Source organism: Bombus pyrosoma, linkage group LG8 (assembly GCF_014825855.1).
Source record: "Bombus pyrosoma isolate SC7728 linkage group LG8, ASM1482585v1, whole genome shotgun sequence".
In the NCBI taxonomy this organism is placed as follows: Eukaryota; Metazoa; Arthropoda; class Insecta; order Hymenoptera; family Apidae; genus Bombus; species Bombus pyrosoma.
In genome coordinates, this window is record NC_057777.1 from 8,097,063 (window position 1) to 8,112,096 (window position 15,034).

Consider the following 15,034-nt stretch of genomic DNA (forward strand, 5'->3'; position numbering starts at 1 on the left):
AAATTCGACATTCATTTGCAAATCTTTAAAAACAGGAACAATTTTAAACTTGCGCAAATTTAAATATCGAATCCAAGATCGATAGGTCGAATGTAGCGAAAGGCGGTCTGTCAGTGAGACAAGCAGACAAGCAGACGATATTTACAGGAATCATACGACAAGTAGACAGTGGGCAAAATGGTGGCAGACGAGAAATTATTTTTCTCGAAAGCCGTCCAACATTTAGCTAGATGTTTAGCAGCGATTAAACCTACACCATGGGAGAAGGTTCGTTAATTATTGTATATTATACATTAACATGATATTTATGTATCAATAAAAAACTTGACATTTAATTAGTATTAGGTTAATTTTAAGGATGTGTCAGCTGATATCCTGATAATATGTCATCTAATGATATAATTCGAAGGACAATCTACTAGTCAACTCATGCATTAATGATACGTTTGCAGTTGATCATTAACGTTATTATGCTATTAAATAAACAATTTCTGACATATGTTCCAGATATAATTCACTGTTTAAGGAATTGTTTCTGTAGACACAACTTTGCAAATAAAAGATTGCACAATATGTATATTTTAATTTATTAATAGATCTTCCTCTTTTATTTCGATTAATTTACTAAATTTTATTTTAGTTATTAATTTGTGAATCAATGTATGACATAGAATATATAACTAAGAAAATATGACATTAACAATTGTACTAACTAGAAAACATTTAAGTAAAACATTTTCATTAACTATGTATTATTTTGTATCAAATTTTTATGTAACTAATCTTTATATATCTGCATTTAATTTTAAATAAAGTAGTGCTTTTTATTATAATGTATATTACACGAGTATTTATTATACCTTTCTTAGATTACTTATTGATTTTACTTTAAATTAAATTGTTTCAAATTGTAATGATAATTAAAAAACATCATCAGATGTAATTAGTATTAAATAAAAGATTCAATTTGCAATGTTTGTGTCTATGAAATTCTGTTTCAAATGATACATTCAATAGTTATACTACTATTGTGAAAAATTAAATAAAATGTGTTTAAAATAGGTTACACAGTTGTTCAAGTTATGCCCACAAGAATCTGCTCAGGGTATATACCGATTGGATCAAAGAGGACAAGATACAACTATTGCATTGGGAATATATTTTCTGGAATCTGGTTTACAACATCGGGATAAGATATTACCATATCTTTTGCGATTACTACGTGGTCTTCCAAAAGCTGTATGGTTGGATGAGGTCAAATGTTTACCTAGTGAACGTATTCCTGTTGCTGAACGTTTTAGTTTCTGCTTAAACACATTACTCAGTGATGTTGCATCTAGATGTGAATCTGTACGCGAAGAAATTATTTCTACTCAAGTAGAAATATTAGCAGTTTTAACAAATCTTATTAGGGGATACAAAGATCAAAATGGGAATAGAGGAATGCAAGCAAAATGTAGGTATTTCTCTCTTATTATTAATTATATTTTATTTAATTTCGTATAATTACGATTCTACTTTTTTCCCTTTTTCAGTATCATTATGCAAATGCTTAGTTCCGGTATTAATTGGTTTAGCTCGATCTATGGGTCGCTTTGCTTATACTGATCCACCTCTTTTATGCCGAATTTTTCCGAGACCGGAACCACCTCTCTCAGTACCAAAAGTAGAAATGCGTTTAACATTGGATAAAAAGCAGCATAGCTTTTCGAACTTTCGACCGATTATTCCTCGATCATTAAGCGGTAACTTCAATCCTCATCCGGCTATAGACACTGCACCAAGTCTACTAATTGGGGATCACGAATATTCTTACGCCAAACGACCATCGTTACAATCTTACTCATCGGTGCCCTATGATCCAGCCACATATTTTTTTAGTAGATATGGATCAAGTTTCAATCAGTTTCCTCAAATGAGATGCAATGAAAGTCCTGAAAGGAGAGCTGCCATGCAATTTAATGTGGTACATTTACAAAGTGTACTGGCTTTGGCAAAGAAATTGCTTACTAAAGAAATTTTAATGTTCCTTGATGAGGAAACTCAGCAAGTTAGTTGCATTATTTTATAATAAAGTTTATATATATATTATCAATTCCATTTAATCATTAATTTTTTATCTAGGTTTACAACTCCGGACAGGTGCAAATATTTCCTTATCGTACATTTAACGAGACAATGAATCTAGTAATGGTTGCTCTTTTACGGGAATTGTTACAAAATCAACGTGATTTGCCTATTCCTTTTACAAGAGACGTACAAGAGTTTGTGAAAGGTCTCTTTCTATCCGGTCAAACAGAATTGCAATCACGTCAACATGATGCAAGTGAACGCGAAGATATGGACACTAATTTTAGAACTGTAAATAGGTTTAAAGTAAACGTTATGGCTAATTCTGCGTGTGTCGATCTTCTTGTTTGGGCAATTGGTGATGAAACTGGTAAGTGACACTATAAATCTACGCTTGAATATAATTTGAAAAATCACATGTATATAGTTTTAGTAATGTTTTTGTTTTAATAAAATGATTTAAATTCAATTCTTGTGTGTTGGTAGGATTATCTATAGATCATTACGTTATTTTTCCAGTGAGAGACCAGTATGATTTGTCCGCGCTATTCGCAGATATCAGTTCAATGCTGATTGGCGAGGGTATTCGAATTTAGCTTATATTGCATTTCGATTGATTGTCCCATCTTTGATAACATTCAATACTTTTAACTAACGAGTTAAATACTTTCTACTCTGACAGTGCGTTAACGCGGTTCTCCCGTTACCTTCATTGGTCTAATTATTATATCACTAAACGTAATTCTTTTAGCTGATTCTAACTGTTTGTTCGACTGTTAATGCGAAAATGAGCAATAAATATTCATAGGCAAGATTATTATCATGGCAAATATACGTACTTCAATGCACTGCTGTTTTAAATCATTGTTATTGAGAAATTAATTTTCATACAGAACTCTTCGTTTTCTGGAAGAATTTCTTAGAATTAACAACATTTGCTCAACTTATGAATAATGCCGTTCATATCTCGGTAAACATTTATGGAATTAAATATTATTTACAGGTGCAGATAGTTTATGTGGTCGTTTAGTTGAAAAGATTAATTCTAATCATGGACCAAAACTGGTGCTGGCGCATATGCCTTTATTAATGGTATGCCTTGAAGGATTAGGAAAATTAGCGCAAAAGTTTCCTAATATAGCGAGTACATCTATATATTATCTTCGGGACTTTCTTGTTGTTCCATCTCCTATACTACTTAAATTACACCGTCAACAAAGTGAAAGAGGTAGCATACAATCATAAATAAATATTACATATGAAATTAATGAGAAAGTTATTCCTTTTAAGGGAAAGATATGCAAGATTCGAAACAAACTACTTCGTCAATACAAACAGCCTTTGAAAAACTACGCGACGCAGCTATTGGCAATCTTTGCATTGCTCTAGAAGCTGCTCATTCTGTAAATCCAGATTGTGTACCAGCATTAGTTGCCAGCGTCTCGAATAGATTATTTGCTGCTGACATATGTGACGGGTACTGCATATATTGTTCACTTTATATATATAAATCAGTTTCCTGAATTTACACCTTAGTTCTTACGATGTCTCAATTATTTATTTCAATACTTTTAGTGAATCCGATGACAGGTCGAATAGCGAATTAATTTCGAAAAACATAGTAATCATGTTGGGGCATGTTGCCGTTGCGTTGAAAGACACCCCAAAGACTATGCGTACAATATTCCCATTTTTTCAGCAATTATTTTGTCGTACTCCGAGTGATCTTGATTTTCTGATCGTGGATCAGTTAGGATGTATGATCATTGCGAAATGCGAATCAAAGGTTCAGTTTAAGATCAATTAGTAATTATTAAGTAAATTGTTAGCATCTTCACGTACAAATTACAGTATAATATAAATCGCATAAGAATATATTTTGTTTTCAGATTTACGAAGGCATAATGCAAATGTTTTCTATGTCGCTGGGCTCGAGTACCGCAACTTATGCTTCGAACGATGATCGTAAACAATATTGTCACGTAGCTAAGGCAGTCACAAATGCTCTTGCAAATATAGCAGCAAATCTTCAAGGTGAATCAGAATTGGACGATTTGCTACTTCACTTGCTTGAACTTTTTGTTCAACTCGGACTAGAGGGTAAACGTGCCAGCGATAAGGCGTCAAATAACGTTTCAGTAACGGTAATTAAAACTGATGATTTGAATAATAATATTATGAAAGTGAAACTTTACGAAATTTGATTTTAATTGTTATATCTTATATCAGAAAGCAGCAACTAGCGCAGGAAATTTGGGTGTGCTTATTCCTGTAATCGCTATATTAGTAAGGCGACTTCCGCCGATCAGACATCCATACAAGAGACTCCTAAAACTTTTTAAAGACTTTTGGCTTTATTGTGTCGTAATGGGTTTCGCTGGTGATCAAGCATCGAGATTATGGCCTGCAGAATGGTACGAAGGTGTCAAAGAAATTGCTGTAAAATCACCTTACCTTATTTCGCAAACTAGTGCACGTCTTGAAATGAGAGAATTGCAGTATACTTCAGCTGTACGCAATGATAGCGTTTCTTTAAACGAATTGCAAGAATTGAGGAGTCAAGTATTAAAACTAAGTACTCGGTACATATTTTTTTTACTTTCTTACACAAATATATTTCTTAAAGACAGAGGTATAAACATTGTCTTTTTTCACAGAACTAATGATATATCCCAATATGTAACAAAATTGCAATTTGCACAGTGTACATATTTATTATCAGTCTATTGGTTAGAGACTTTGAGGGTGGCAAACAGTCCTGAACCTAGTTTACAACCAATAATGGAATATTTATGCGATACAGATTTGCAAAAAGATAAGAGCGGCATGTGGCAGTGTATATGTTGTGTTGCTGATTCCGTCTTTGTAAAATTCAAAGATGTTATGCAGCGTAAACCGAAAGACGAAAGGCGCGAGAAAGAACTCGAAAATCATGCTCAATTTCTTCTCGTGTATTTTAATCATGTACATAAACAGATTAGACGGATAGCGGACAAGTATCTTAGTGCACTGGTGGATGCGTTTCCGCACCTTCTATGGAATTGCAAAGTGCTTTGGAGTATGTTGGATATATTACAGGTGCAAATTTTCTTTTGCCCTACATTCTTTCTTTTTTATAATATTGCCATACTTAATTAAATTATTATTTATATAGATTTTATCATTCTCGTTACAAATTGATCCAAACGAAGAGACACCAATTTTACGAATACCTGGTACACCATACAGTATAGAACTTACGGATACGCTCGAAGCAAGAGAGGTGTGTATATTGGAATTATGCGAATCAATATACAATATGCAACTAAAATGCTAAATCTAAACTATGTTACATAGATTATTGTGAAAGATTTCACTGCGAGATGTAAAGGTATAGTACAAGAAGCCATGAAGTGGGCGCCTCAAGCCACTAAATCGCATTTACAGGAATATGTAAATCAAATTCCGTCTTCTAGATTAAAACACCATTCTGGTTTATGTTTGTCTACGGATTCAGTTCTTGAATTTGTGGACCTTGCTATTCCAACATCGGCCTTACCAAACGTAAAATAATATTCCTAATATCTAATATTTTAGAATACTTTACTGTAAAAATAATAAAATGTGCTTGTTATAGACTAATTCGTTAGATAAACGACCACGTGGTCCAAAAGGAGCCAGCTCGTGGCTTCTGTCGATGATGTCTACACGTTCACGATATGCTGGAGAAATAGCAGGAATGCTATCGTTGGCGCAAACCGAATCATCTACTTCCGAAATATCTTTTGAAGAAATTAGAAACAAAGTTATTGACTTATTAATTGATGCTGTGTGGATGGCTTGTCGTGCTCGAAATGATGTTAACCATCGTAGCGCTCTTTGGCGTGCTACTGCATTATTAATTTCTATGCCTGGTATGACTTATCAACAATAATTTCGTGAAAATTATTTGATTTTGTTTCATAATCTATAATTAATTATAATATTTTAATTTATTTAGGGACACATAGACGTTTGCTGCATACAGTAGCTTCTTCGCAAATTGAATTGTTCACTCCTGCAGCTATGACAACAGCAGTTGAATGCTGGCAGTGGATACTTACCGTACGGCCAGATTTGAAACTGCGCTTTTTACAAGAAATGTTTGTTGCGTGGCAGTATACTGTTGACAAAAGAATGGGTTTGTTCGCACCAGACGAAGAAGAAGTCAGTCCGTTAGCAGTATACGAGGGTTGCAAGTTAGGTTCAAATCCTCCCCAAGTGAAACCTCATGATATTTGGGTTACATTTATCGTAGAATTGATTGAAACTGCTAAATATTGCTGTCAAGAAACGGTTGATATGATTGTCACATTATTACATCGGTCATTGCCTATGACTGTTGGTGCTTCTGGCGAAGAGCCTGGAATGAGTCGCCATGTTGCTGCAGTTGGAGTGCGCTTTAAATTGCTTTCTTGTGGACTTCTTCTTCTTCAAGGAGATATTTTACCGAGGTATTATATTGTGTGAGAAATTCAATATATATTAATGAATAACCGAGCAAAGAATACATTTTGTTTATAGGACATTAAGTAAAAACGTACTACGAGAACGCGTATATTGTAATTGTTTGGATTATTTCTGTCGAGATCGTCAAGTACCAACGCAAGAACTAGAACAATTACACGAGGATTTAGTTACGCTTATACGTTTCTGGCAAGTCAGTAAAATACTCTCAATTAAAAAAGTGTTAATTTTCTCTTAACTTCCTGTTTCATAATGCTTATTTTATCATGTCGTAGGTAATGCACAGTGACAAAAAATATTTGGTTATGACTGGCACCGACAGTGAATTTGAAATGTTAACATCCCAATCGTATTCAACTGGTGCTTTTGGACCTAGTGAAACAATTAGTTCTTTGAGTACGTCCTTTGGTACAACGAATGCTGACTTTTCGAAAACACCGACAAGCGTATGGATTAATACAGTTCCAATGTCTACTAGTAGCAATACTTTGGGCAAACGTAGTAATCGTAGCAAACGTGTTATGAACGCTAACGTCTTTGTAAAAGATTATATAAAAAAAAGAAATTTGATCCTCGAACTGTTGGCAGTCGAAATAGAAATGTTATTAGTAAGTTCAGTTTTATATTTAGTACAATATCCTCTTCATTTTTTTTAAACACTATTTAACATTTTGAATTATAGGTTTGGAGAAATCCTAGTGGGAGACAAGAGCTTGCACTTCCAGGTGAATCAAGTATTGCAGAATGGCGCGCTAAGGGAATGAATGATCGGTGGCGAGAATATACGCGACTTGCATGGGAAATTAGTCCTATCCTTGCCATATTTTTACCAGTTCGATTAAAGAATTCTGAAATTATTATCAAGGAAGTATGTGGACTTGTTCGCCTTAAACCTGTGCCGGTTATGCATGTCCCAGAAGCTTTACAATATCTCGTTACGACTGATACATTACTTAACGATGTACCTGAAGTAAGATATTTCTTGAACAATATTAATTTTGAAAGATTTATATAATTACAAATTATGATTTATTAATTCAATATGTTTTAGTTGGTGTATATGTTAACATGGGAGAGAGTATCACCTATTCAAGCACTAGCATACTTCTCTCGTCAATTTCCTCATCATCCAATTTCTGCACAATATGCAGTAGAGGTACTAAGTAGTTATCCAGCAGATGCTGTACTTTTTTATATACCACAACTTGTACAAGCTGTACGCCATGATACTATGGGTTATGTGATAGAATTTATAAAGAAAATCGCAAAACGTTCACAGGTAAGTGTTAAGAATACTAGTCAGTTGTTTGATTGTCTACAAATCAAGATCTTTATGGTCATTCTTAATTTGATTAAAGGTTGTAGCACATCAACTAATTTGGAACATGTATACAAATATGTATGTGGACGAAGATAAACAAATAAAAGATCCAGTTTTGTATGATATACTAGATTCGCTTGTAAAAAGTATTTTAGGATCGTTATCTGGTCCAGCGAAACAATTTTATGAAAGAGAATTCGACTTTTTCGAAAAGATTACGAATATTTCAGGTGATATAAGGCCATATCCTAAAGGTCCTGAACGTAAATCAGCGTGTCTAAAAGCTTTGTCACAAATTAAAGCACAGCCAAGTTGCTACTTGCCATCTAATCCTGAAGCAATGGTAATTGATATTGATTATCAAAGTGGAACTCCTATGCAGAGGTGAGTACTACGAATTACGTTACTTGTTTGGAATACTTTGCATTGTATTGTCATTAATATTTGATTTATTGTTATTATTTATAGTGCCGCAAAAGCACCATTTTTAGCGCGTTTCAAAGTTCGAAAATATGGAATTAATGAATTAGAGAATATTGCATTAGCAGTATCAACTAATGGTAAAGTTGATATTAAAAGAGAACCAGAAAAAGAGACGTGGCAAGCTGCTATTTTTAAAGTCGGAGATGATGTTAGACAAGATATGTTAGCTTTACAAGTGATCAGTATTTTCAAGAATATATTTGAAAAAGTTGGATTAAATTTATTCTTGTTCCCATATAGAGTAGTAGCTACGGCACCTGGGGTAAGACACCTTACAGTCATAAGAAACAATTTTGATAAATATTATAAAGTATTAATATATATTTCAGTGCGGTGTGATAGAATGTGTACCTAATGCAACTTCACGTGATCAACTTGGTCGCACCACTGATATTGACATGCATCAATATTTTATCACACGTTATGGAGATGAAACGACAAAAGAATTTCAGAACGTACGTCGTAATTTTGTGAAATCAATGGCTGCCTATAGTGTAATCACATATCTTTTACAAATAAAAGATCGCCACAATGGCAACATTATGTTGGACACAGAAGGTCATATCATACATATCGATTTTGGATTTATGTTTGAAAGTTCGCCTGGTGGTAATTTAGGCTTTGAGCCTGATATTAAGCTAACAGATGAAATGGTGCTCGTAATGGGTGGTAAAATGGAGGCCGCGCCTTTTCGTTGGTTCATGGAATTATGTGTACAGGCTTTTCTCGCCGTTAGGTAAATTACAAATATTTTAAAAATTTGGAGTTATAAATAGTTCAATTAACCAAATTTATTTCCTTTTCAAATAATTAATCATTTGAGATATTTTCTTTTTCTCTAGAAATTTCAATCAAATTATAATATTGTTTTACTACATTGTTTTAGACCTTACCAGGAAGCTATTATTTCTCTGGTTTCTCTAATGCTTGATACCGGATTGCCATGTTTCCGTGGACAAACGATAAAACTTTTACGCGGCAGATTCGTGCCGACAGCAACTGATCGCGAAGCGGCGGCCTATATGCTCAATGTAATACGTAACAGCTACCTCAATTTCCGTACGAAAACTTACGACATGATACAGTATTATCAAAATCAAATTCCCTATTAGATTACTATTTCTAAGTAACTTTCGTTAACGATTGTTAATTTATAATGGAGAAATTCATTATTTCTGCAAAGATTGTTGAATGAATACACCATGTACTATATTGTTAGATGCAACAGCATTGAATCTGTTGTCTGTACAAACCCCTCAGTGTCAATGTTATTCTTAAACTCACATAAATTTTATGGAAGCATTGAGCTCTGTATGTATGTAACAATAATGTATTATAAAGTGGAAAGAAATTATCTGATATGCCTGCTATCAAGCAGAAGATATGAGAAACATTCCTCTGTTTATTATTTATATACTGTTATCAGTTAAACATTAAATGGGAGTGTAATTAAACAATCTGTAATTTAATTATAAGTATCTTATATTAACTAAAGATTACATGTAAGACTTCTATTTAAATTAACTGTATTTATTATATATTACAATCAAAGTATAACTAATATTTATTTTATTGCATTTATTCTTCTTTTAGCAGCTGTTTATTTAATGGATTTAATTTTATTTGAGTCGTATCAACTTTCCTGAAAAAATTACATTCAATGCATGTTAAGTTTCATTAGCACTAAAATAAAAAATTCTATACTAAAATAGTCATAGAAACTATTGCACATTCTATGCAACTAATTGTAAGATATTAATATCTAGCATGTACAATAAATTTTATCTGTTTTATTGTTTAGTTTGTGTATATAAAATATTAAAAATATAATCACCCTGCTTCTATCTGGCCTTCTGCATATATCTCAGATGGCGGTTGCACAGAACGTCTGACATCACGAGTGTAATAATATACATTTGAAATTTTATGATATGGCCCGCCAGGTACATGCGGGGGTGGTTGTGTACGTGCAGCAGTACTATCTGGGTATCTTAAACACTCTACACGCTCTCTCTGTAATGTATATTTTGCTCTACATCAATCTATCTTTTACCATATTACCATATAATGGTTTATAGAGGTATTTGAACACTTTATATAGAATACTTTTATTTATATATGTATTATGTATATTACATAAAACATATTGGTAAAATTTGAAACAAATCTGAAAATATATATAAAAGTGACTAAATATTTATTGCAAACATATGTAATAAAAATTAGTATATAGCACAAATAGCTATCTTAAATATATAATAAGTGTTAAGGGTGGTCCCATTGAATATTGAAGCTTGTTAATATAATAGATAATTGGTTTTTAAAATAAATTTTGTAATCTCTGTGATATATATATTTGTACTAAATATCTTGTATTTTCTATCTACAGATTTGTTTCAAACTTTTCTAATGTAATTGAGATAATTGAGTCCCATTGTAGTACTAATGAAATTTCAAAATATTTTGTATAACATATAAATATATTTAGACAAAATTATTAGAAGTGTCCAAATATTTTTACGAACTATTGTATATAAAATATCTTTCTTGTTATTTCATTTCAGATTTTTAAATAAATACAATATTGACGTATGTTAACTTCAATTGATTATAACTATTTTGAAATTCATGACAATATTCAATACATAACCAATAAAATAGATGCAATCTTCAAAGATAAGTAGCATATAAGAGATGTTTTCAATATACACGTTGACTAAAAACAAGTTACATAATATCTACAAAAATAAACAATATAAAATGTAGATCAAATGCAAATTAAAATATTACTTACACCCCGACCAATAGTTCGAATCCAATCTATAAGTGGAATTGTTTTACGAAGCTCTCTCGACATTTTAATTGTACTTATTTAATTTTTTATTTGAAATAAATATGAAAATTTGAAATAAATGAAATTGCTTCTATTACAAAAAGCACCGTACACAGAATATTCGATACTAAACTTAAACCTGCTTAAACACGCAGTTATCATCTCAATCTCGAAGTTCGATAATTTAGCACAATGTTAACTATCGATAATCGCTACTTTTGGTAAAAACTTTAATCTTGCTTTAATCTTTTGCACATAAAACTTAAGAAAGAGATTACTTTATGCACAGAATTGTTATTAATTCAAAATTGGATGTATTGTTATATAACAAAATATAAATATTATTTTATTTCTTTATTAAAACTGATTGTTCATATTATATTGTAATATACTGTAATAATATATTGTAATATGTTGTATCTTGTTGTATTATTATAAATAGAACTTAATAGGATATATTAATTGAATTTAATTCTTACTATAGAAAATATAATAAATGTGTTAATTTTCAACTCGCTTTTATATATAAAATTAAAACTGAAATACATCATTGTTTTTGAAAATAGTGTAAGTTATATAAGATTCCAAATAGCACATTCTCTTACAAGTTATTCAAAAATTTCACGATCATAACAAAAATTTATTACAAAAGCAATTTCACTTTGTAAAATGTATTATTTCATAACGAAAAAATATTTTTTACTATACTCAAACACAAAGACGTAGGTATCTCAAAACAAAGAATATACAAATTAAACCACTTTCATAATCACTGATATATTTATGAAAAATTCTCCATCGATATGTAACGCCACCTCGAGTGTAAAGTTTAAACTCTGTTATTATTTTATATTCTCTTACTGCGTTACTTCATATAATCTCTTTCATCCTGTATTTAGTATTTATGTACAGTCGATGGTCATTGATTGCAATTTCGCGTGATACGCCATTACCTTAACTGAACGGTAAGGTCATCATTTTATCGGCCGAAGTGCTCAATATATAATACGTCAGCGTATTTGCGTTCGTGATTCAGCAAAACGATAATTACATTTTTTAACAAAACGATAGTTGTTACAGGCGAGCTACATTCTACAAACGATTGTCACTCAAGGAAGTCATTGAAAGCTTGCGAAAATGGTTAAGGCCGTGTGTGTTCTTCAGGGTGAAGTCAAAGGCACTCTCTACTTCGAGCAATCGGTAAATGATATTTCTTTAATCTATTTGATATAATACTCTGTCACATTGCATTATAGTTATTATTTTGATAATGTGATTGTTGTATAGGACAATTCTAGTCCAGTCAAAGTCACGGGTCAAGTAACCGGTTTAAAACAAGGACTGCATGGTTTTCACATTCACGAATTCGGTGATAACACTAACGGTAAATGCACTGTTATTGAAGTTTTATTATTTTATTTTTTATAGTTATCATTGAAAGCTTTTGAATGGTAATCAAGTATAATCTGATTTATGAAAGAATTAAAGCAGAGGAATAACTTGAATTTGTGGTGATGACACAGATAATTTTAGAGGTCAATAAGTAATAATTTGTAAATTATTTGATTGTAATATGCGAATTTTTAAATAATTATTCTGTTTCTTATCAAGTACTTTATGTTGTCACATTAATAATTAATATCTATTAAAATTTTTTCATATATATAGTTAATATAATATTATTAATATATGTAAATAACATTGAGGTAAATGTTAACATCTTATATTATTTAAAATTTTTAATTTTATCAAAACTTAAATTTATTTATTTGATATGAATAATTCTTATTTGAATGTTATACAAATTTTGTGTATATTTAAGTACAAAGTATAGAGAAGTTCTAGGAATTTAGTATATTATTACTTATATATATTTAATAGGTTGTACAAGTGCTGGGCCACATTTCAATCCGTTAAAAAAGGATCATGGTGGTCCTGATGCAGAAGTACGTCATGTTGGAGATTTAGGAAATGTTGAAGCAAATGCAAGTGGTGTTGCTAACGTCAATATAACTGACAAAGTCATCCAACTCCAAGGACCACACAACATTATTGGCAGAACATTGGTGGTAAGTATTGCATAATATCTTTTTATGAATTTCTATAATTAATCAAACCGTATATATATATATATACATATCAAACACAACTTGTTCTTTTTGATAACAGGTTCATGCAGATCCAGATGACCTTGGTAAAGGCGGAGTTGAATTATCAAAAACAACAGGAAATGCTGGAGCTCGTCTTGCTTGTGGTGTTGTTGGAATTGCAGCCTAAATATATATTCTATTATAATATTAAAAACAAGACAAATTACTATTAGAAATTACACAATGTTACATCTATTATAGTTTGAATATGAGTTCAAATAGCATTCCTAATTTCGTATAATATATATTTTACATATGTAAACCATGGTTCAGGTTCAATAAAGTAATACTATAATAACACTATGATATATTTGTAAATCTGATATGTATATACATATGTCATAAAAATCTAACTTTTCTTTATGTAAAAAAATTGTATTTGGTTTATGAACTAAGTTATACTTGTATGAATGTAGTTATACTTGTAGAAATACTGTGTAGTATGTTATATTTAAAATTAAACAGATCTACATACTCAAGAATACATGAATTACAGCATTCTGTGTAGTAATACTGTTGCTATGTAAATTATAGTTTTAGTAAGTTATCATTACAGTGTCAGACACAATCTTTTTGAAAAATAGCATGTAGATACGAATTACATAGATGTTACATAATCGAGAAGTACGTATACGTCTGCGAGAAAAAAGGGCAAAATGTTCACGTAGCTGCTATTGGTCGAGGACGATTTTCGTCACCGTCCTCGACTAATAACGGAGAATAGTAACTATTGTGCCTAGCCTTTTCTTCGTGGACGAATTGTAAATTATAATTTATGGAATCGATATATGTAGTAAGATTACAAAATCAATCAGATCGCTATGGGTTACTAACATTAGTTCAAGATTTAAAATAACAATTTGAATCAGAAAGGAATCTGTTTGAATCATTTATAATAGAGAACAGATATGTACTTTTGATTTATCCTTAACAACGAACACATGCGTGTCTTTAACTACATTCTATTATAATGTACTATCTTTCTGGCTGAACTGTACTTTAGGAAACGAAAGATTATTGACTTTTTTGCAATCTTGTAGTTTTTGACATGTAGAATCTGAAAATACAAATTAAAAATGTTGTACAGCATGTAATATAGAAAGGAAGTTCTAGAAATATATAATTTATTACTTTATTACATAATGAACATAAATTGCACAAAAACACCAAATCAAGATACTTCTATAGATATATATGTACATATGTACATAAAATAATTCTGCAAATAAAATATTTCTATTCTAATAACTATATGTAAGTACATATATCAATTTTATCAGTCGTATGTTACTTTCAATATTGTTCATTCAATATGGAATAAAATTGATTAGAGGATGATTAATGATCAGAATAAAACATTTTCAGAATAAAAATGGTTTTATACTATATTTTTTAATCTTGCAAATCAAATTTCTATACATATTGATAATATTAGTGTATAATGTATAATTATATTAAACATTTTTATTATTTTTCCTAGATATTATTGGATGTATAAATCTGATAATTTTAACGGTTTTACTATATAACATAAAATTTCGTTAATATATACTTACAAATACTTATTACATATTAGTTCTTTAAAAGTAGCATTAATTATCTTACTAACACCACTTTAAATTATAGAACTCTAGAAAGGAACTATTTCTCTATTAAACTTAAATTATACTTATGTTGGTAATATGCTTCTTC

General features: G+C 30.9%; 3 protein-coding genes and 1 long non-coding RNA gene across 6 annotated transcripts; 2 read left to right on the plus strand and 2 right to left on the minus strand.

Moving 5' to 3' along the window:
• Positions 1-129: 129 nt before the first annotated feature.
• On the plus strand, positions 130-9,920 carry LOC122570094 (phosphatidylinositol 4-kinase alpha). 2 transcript variants are annotated; one of them, XM_043731967.1, is made up of 23 exons: positions 130-267; positions 1,063-1,456; positions 1,536-2,050; positions 2,125-2,440; positions 2,590-2,652; positions 3,074-3,298; positions 3,361-3,547; positions 3,646-3,856; positions 3,960-4,214; positions 4,300-4,652; positions 4,728-5,148; positions 5,225-5,332; positions 5,407-5,613; positions 5,687-5,963; positions 6,050-6,542; positions 6,613-6,748; positions 6,831-7,163; positions 7,238-7,525; positions 7,607-7,834; positions 7,914-8,260; positions 8,345-8,621; positions 8,689-9,095; positions 9,246-9,920. In XM_043731967.1, the coding sequence occupies exons 1-23, from the start codon at positions 178-180 to the stop codon at positions 9,469-9,471; spliced, it is 6,357 nt and encodes a 2,118-aa protein (XP_043587902.1). In that variant the 5' UTR covers positions 130-177; the 3' UTR covers positions 9,472-9,920. The 2 variants fall into 2 exon arrangements, with proteins under 2 accessions (XP_043587902.1, XP_043587903.1); XM_043731968.1 differs by lacking the exon at positions 2,590-2,652.
• On the minus strand, positions 9,824-11,491 carry LOC122570095 (NADH dehydrogenase [ubiquinone] 1 alpha subcomplex subunit 7-like). Its single transcript, XM_043731969.1, has 3 exons — positions 11,154-11,491; positions 10,194-10,372; positions 9,824-10,001 (listed from the first exon to the last, which is right to left on the minus strand). Exons 1-3 carry the CDS (start codon positions 11,214-11,216, stop codon positions 9,938-9,940), a joined length of 306 nt encoding a protein of 101 aa, XP_043587904.1. The 5' UTR covers positions 11,217-11,491; the 3' UTR covers positions 9,824-9,937.
• Positions 11,492-12,003: 512 nt separating this feature from the next.
• LOC122569952 (superoxide dismutase [Cu-Zn]) lies at positions 12,004-13,648 on the plus strand. Of its 2 annotated transcripts, none has more exons than XM_043731647.1 (5): positions 12,004-12,157; positions 12,273-12,392; positions 12,480-12,576; positions 13,074-13,261; positions 13,362-13,648. In XM_043731647.1, the coding sequence occupies exons 2-5, from the start codon at positions 12,330-12,332 to the stop codon at positions 13,467-13,469; spliced, it is 456 nt and encodes a 151-aa protein (XP_043587582.1). In that variant the 5' UTR covers positions 12,004-12,157; positions 12,273-12,329; the 3' UTR covers positions 13,470-13,648. The 2 variants fall into 2 exon arrangements, with proteins under 2 accessions (XP_043587582.1, XP_043587583.1); XM_043731648.1 differs by having other exon boundaries at positions 12,013-12,157; positions 12,264-12,392.
• On the minus strand, positions 13,362-14,988 carry LOC122569953. The gene is made up of 2 exons (XR_006317634.1): positions 14,899-14,988; positions 13,362-14,399 (listed from the first exon to the last, which is right to left on the minus strand). It is a non-coding gene; the product is annotated as an uncharacterized LOC122569953 (long non-coding RNA).
• Positions 14,989-15,034: the final 46 nt, after the last annotated feature.

Excerpts from the sequence above, each read along its gene's own strand:
- LOC122570094 (XM_043731967.1), top strand. The coding sequence starts at position 178 with ATGGTGGCAGACGAGAAATTATTTTTCTCGAAAGCCGTCCAACATTTA. Across the intron at positions 1,457-1,535 it reads TAGAGGAATGCAAGCAAAAT|TATCATTATGCAAATGCTTA; the intron begins GTAGGTATTTCT and ends TCCCTTTTTCAG. Across the intron at positions 5,149-5,224 it reads GTATGTTGGATATATTACAG|ATTTTATCATTCTCGTTACA; the intron begins GTGCAAATTTTC and ends TTATTTATATAG.
- LOC122570095 (XM_043731969.1), bottom strand. The coding sequence starts at position 11,216 with ATGTCGAGAGAGCTTCGTAAAACAATTCCACTTATAGATTGGATTCGA. Across the intron at positions 10,373-11,153 it reads TTCGAACTATTGGTCGGGGT|AGAGAGCGTGTAGAGTGTTT; the intron begins GTAAGTAATATT and ends TATACATTACAG. Across the intron at positions 10,002-10,193 it reads GAAGGCCAGATAGAAGCAGG|GAAAGTTGATACGACTCAAA; the intron begins GTGATTATATTT and ends TAATTTTTTCAG.
- LOC122569952 (XM_043731647.1), top strand. The coding sequence starts at position 12,330 with ATGGTTAAGGCCGTGTGTGTTCTTCAGGGTGAAGTCAAAGGCACTCTC. Across the intron at positions 12,577-13,073 it reads ATTCGGTGATAACACTAACG|GTTGTACAAGTGCTGGGCCA; the intron begins GTAAATGCACTG and ends TATATTTAATAG. Across the intron at positions 13,262-13,361 it reads TTATTGGCAGAACATTGGTG|GTTCATGCAGATCCAGATGA; the intron begins GTAAGTATTGCA and ends TTTTGATAACAG.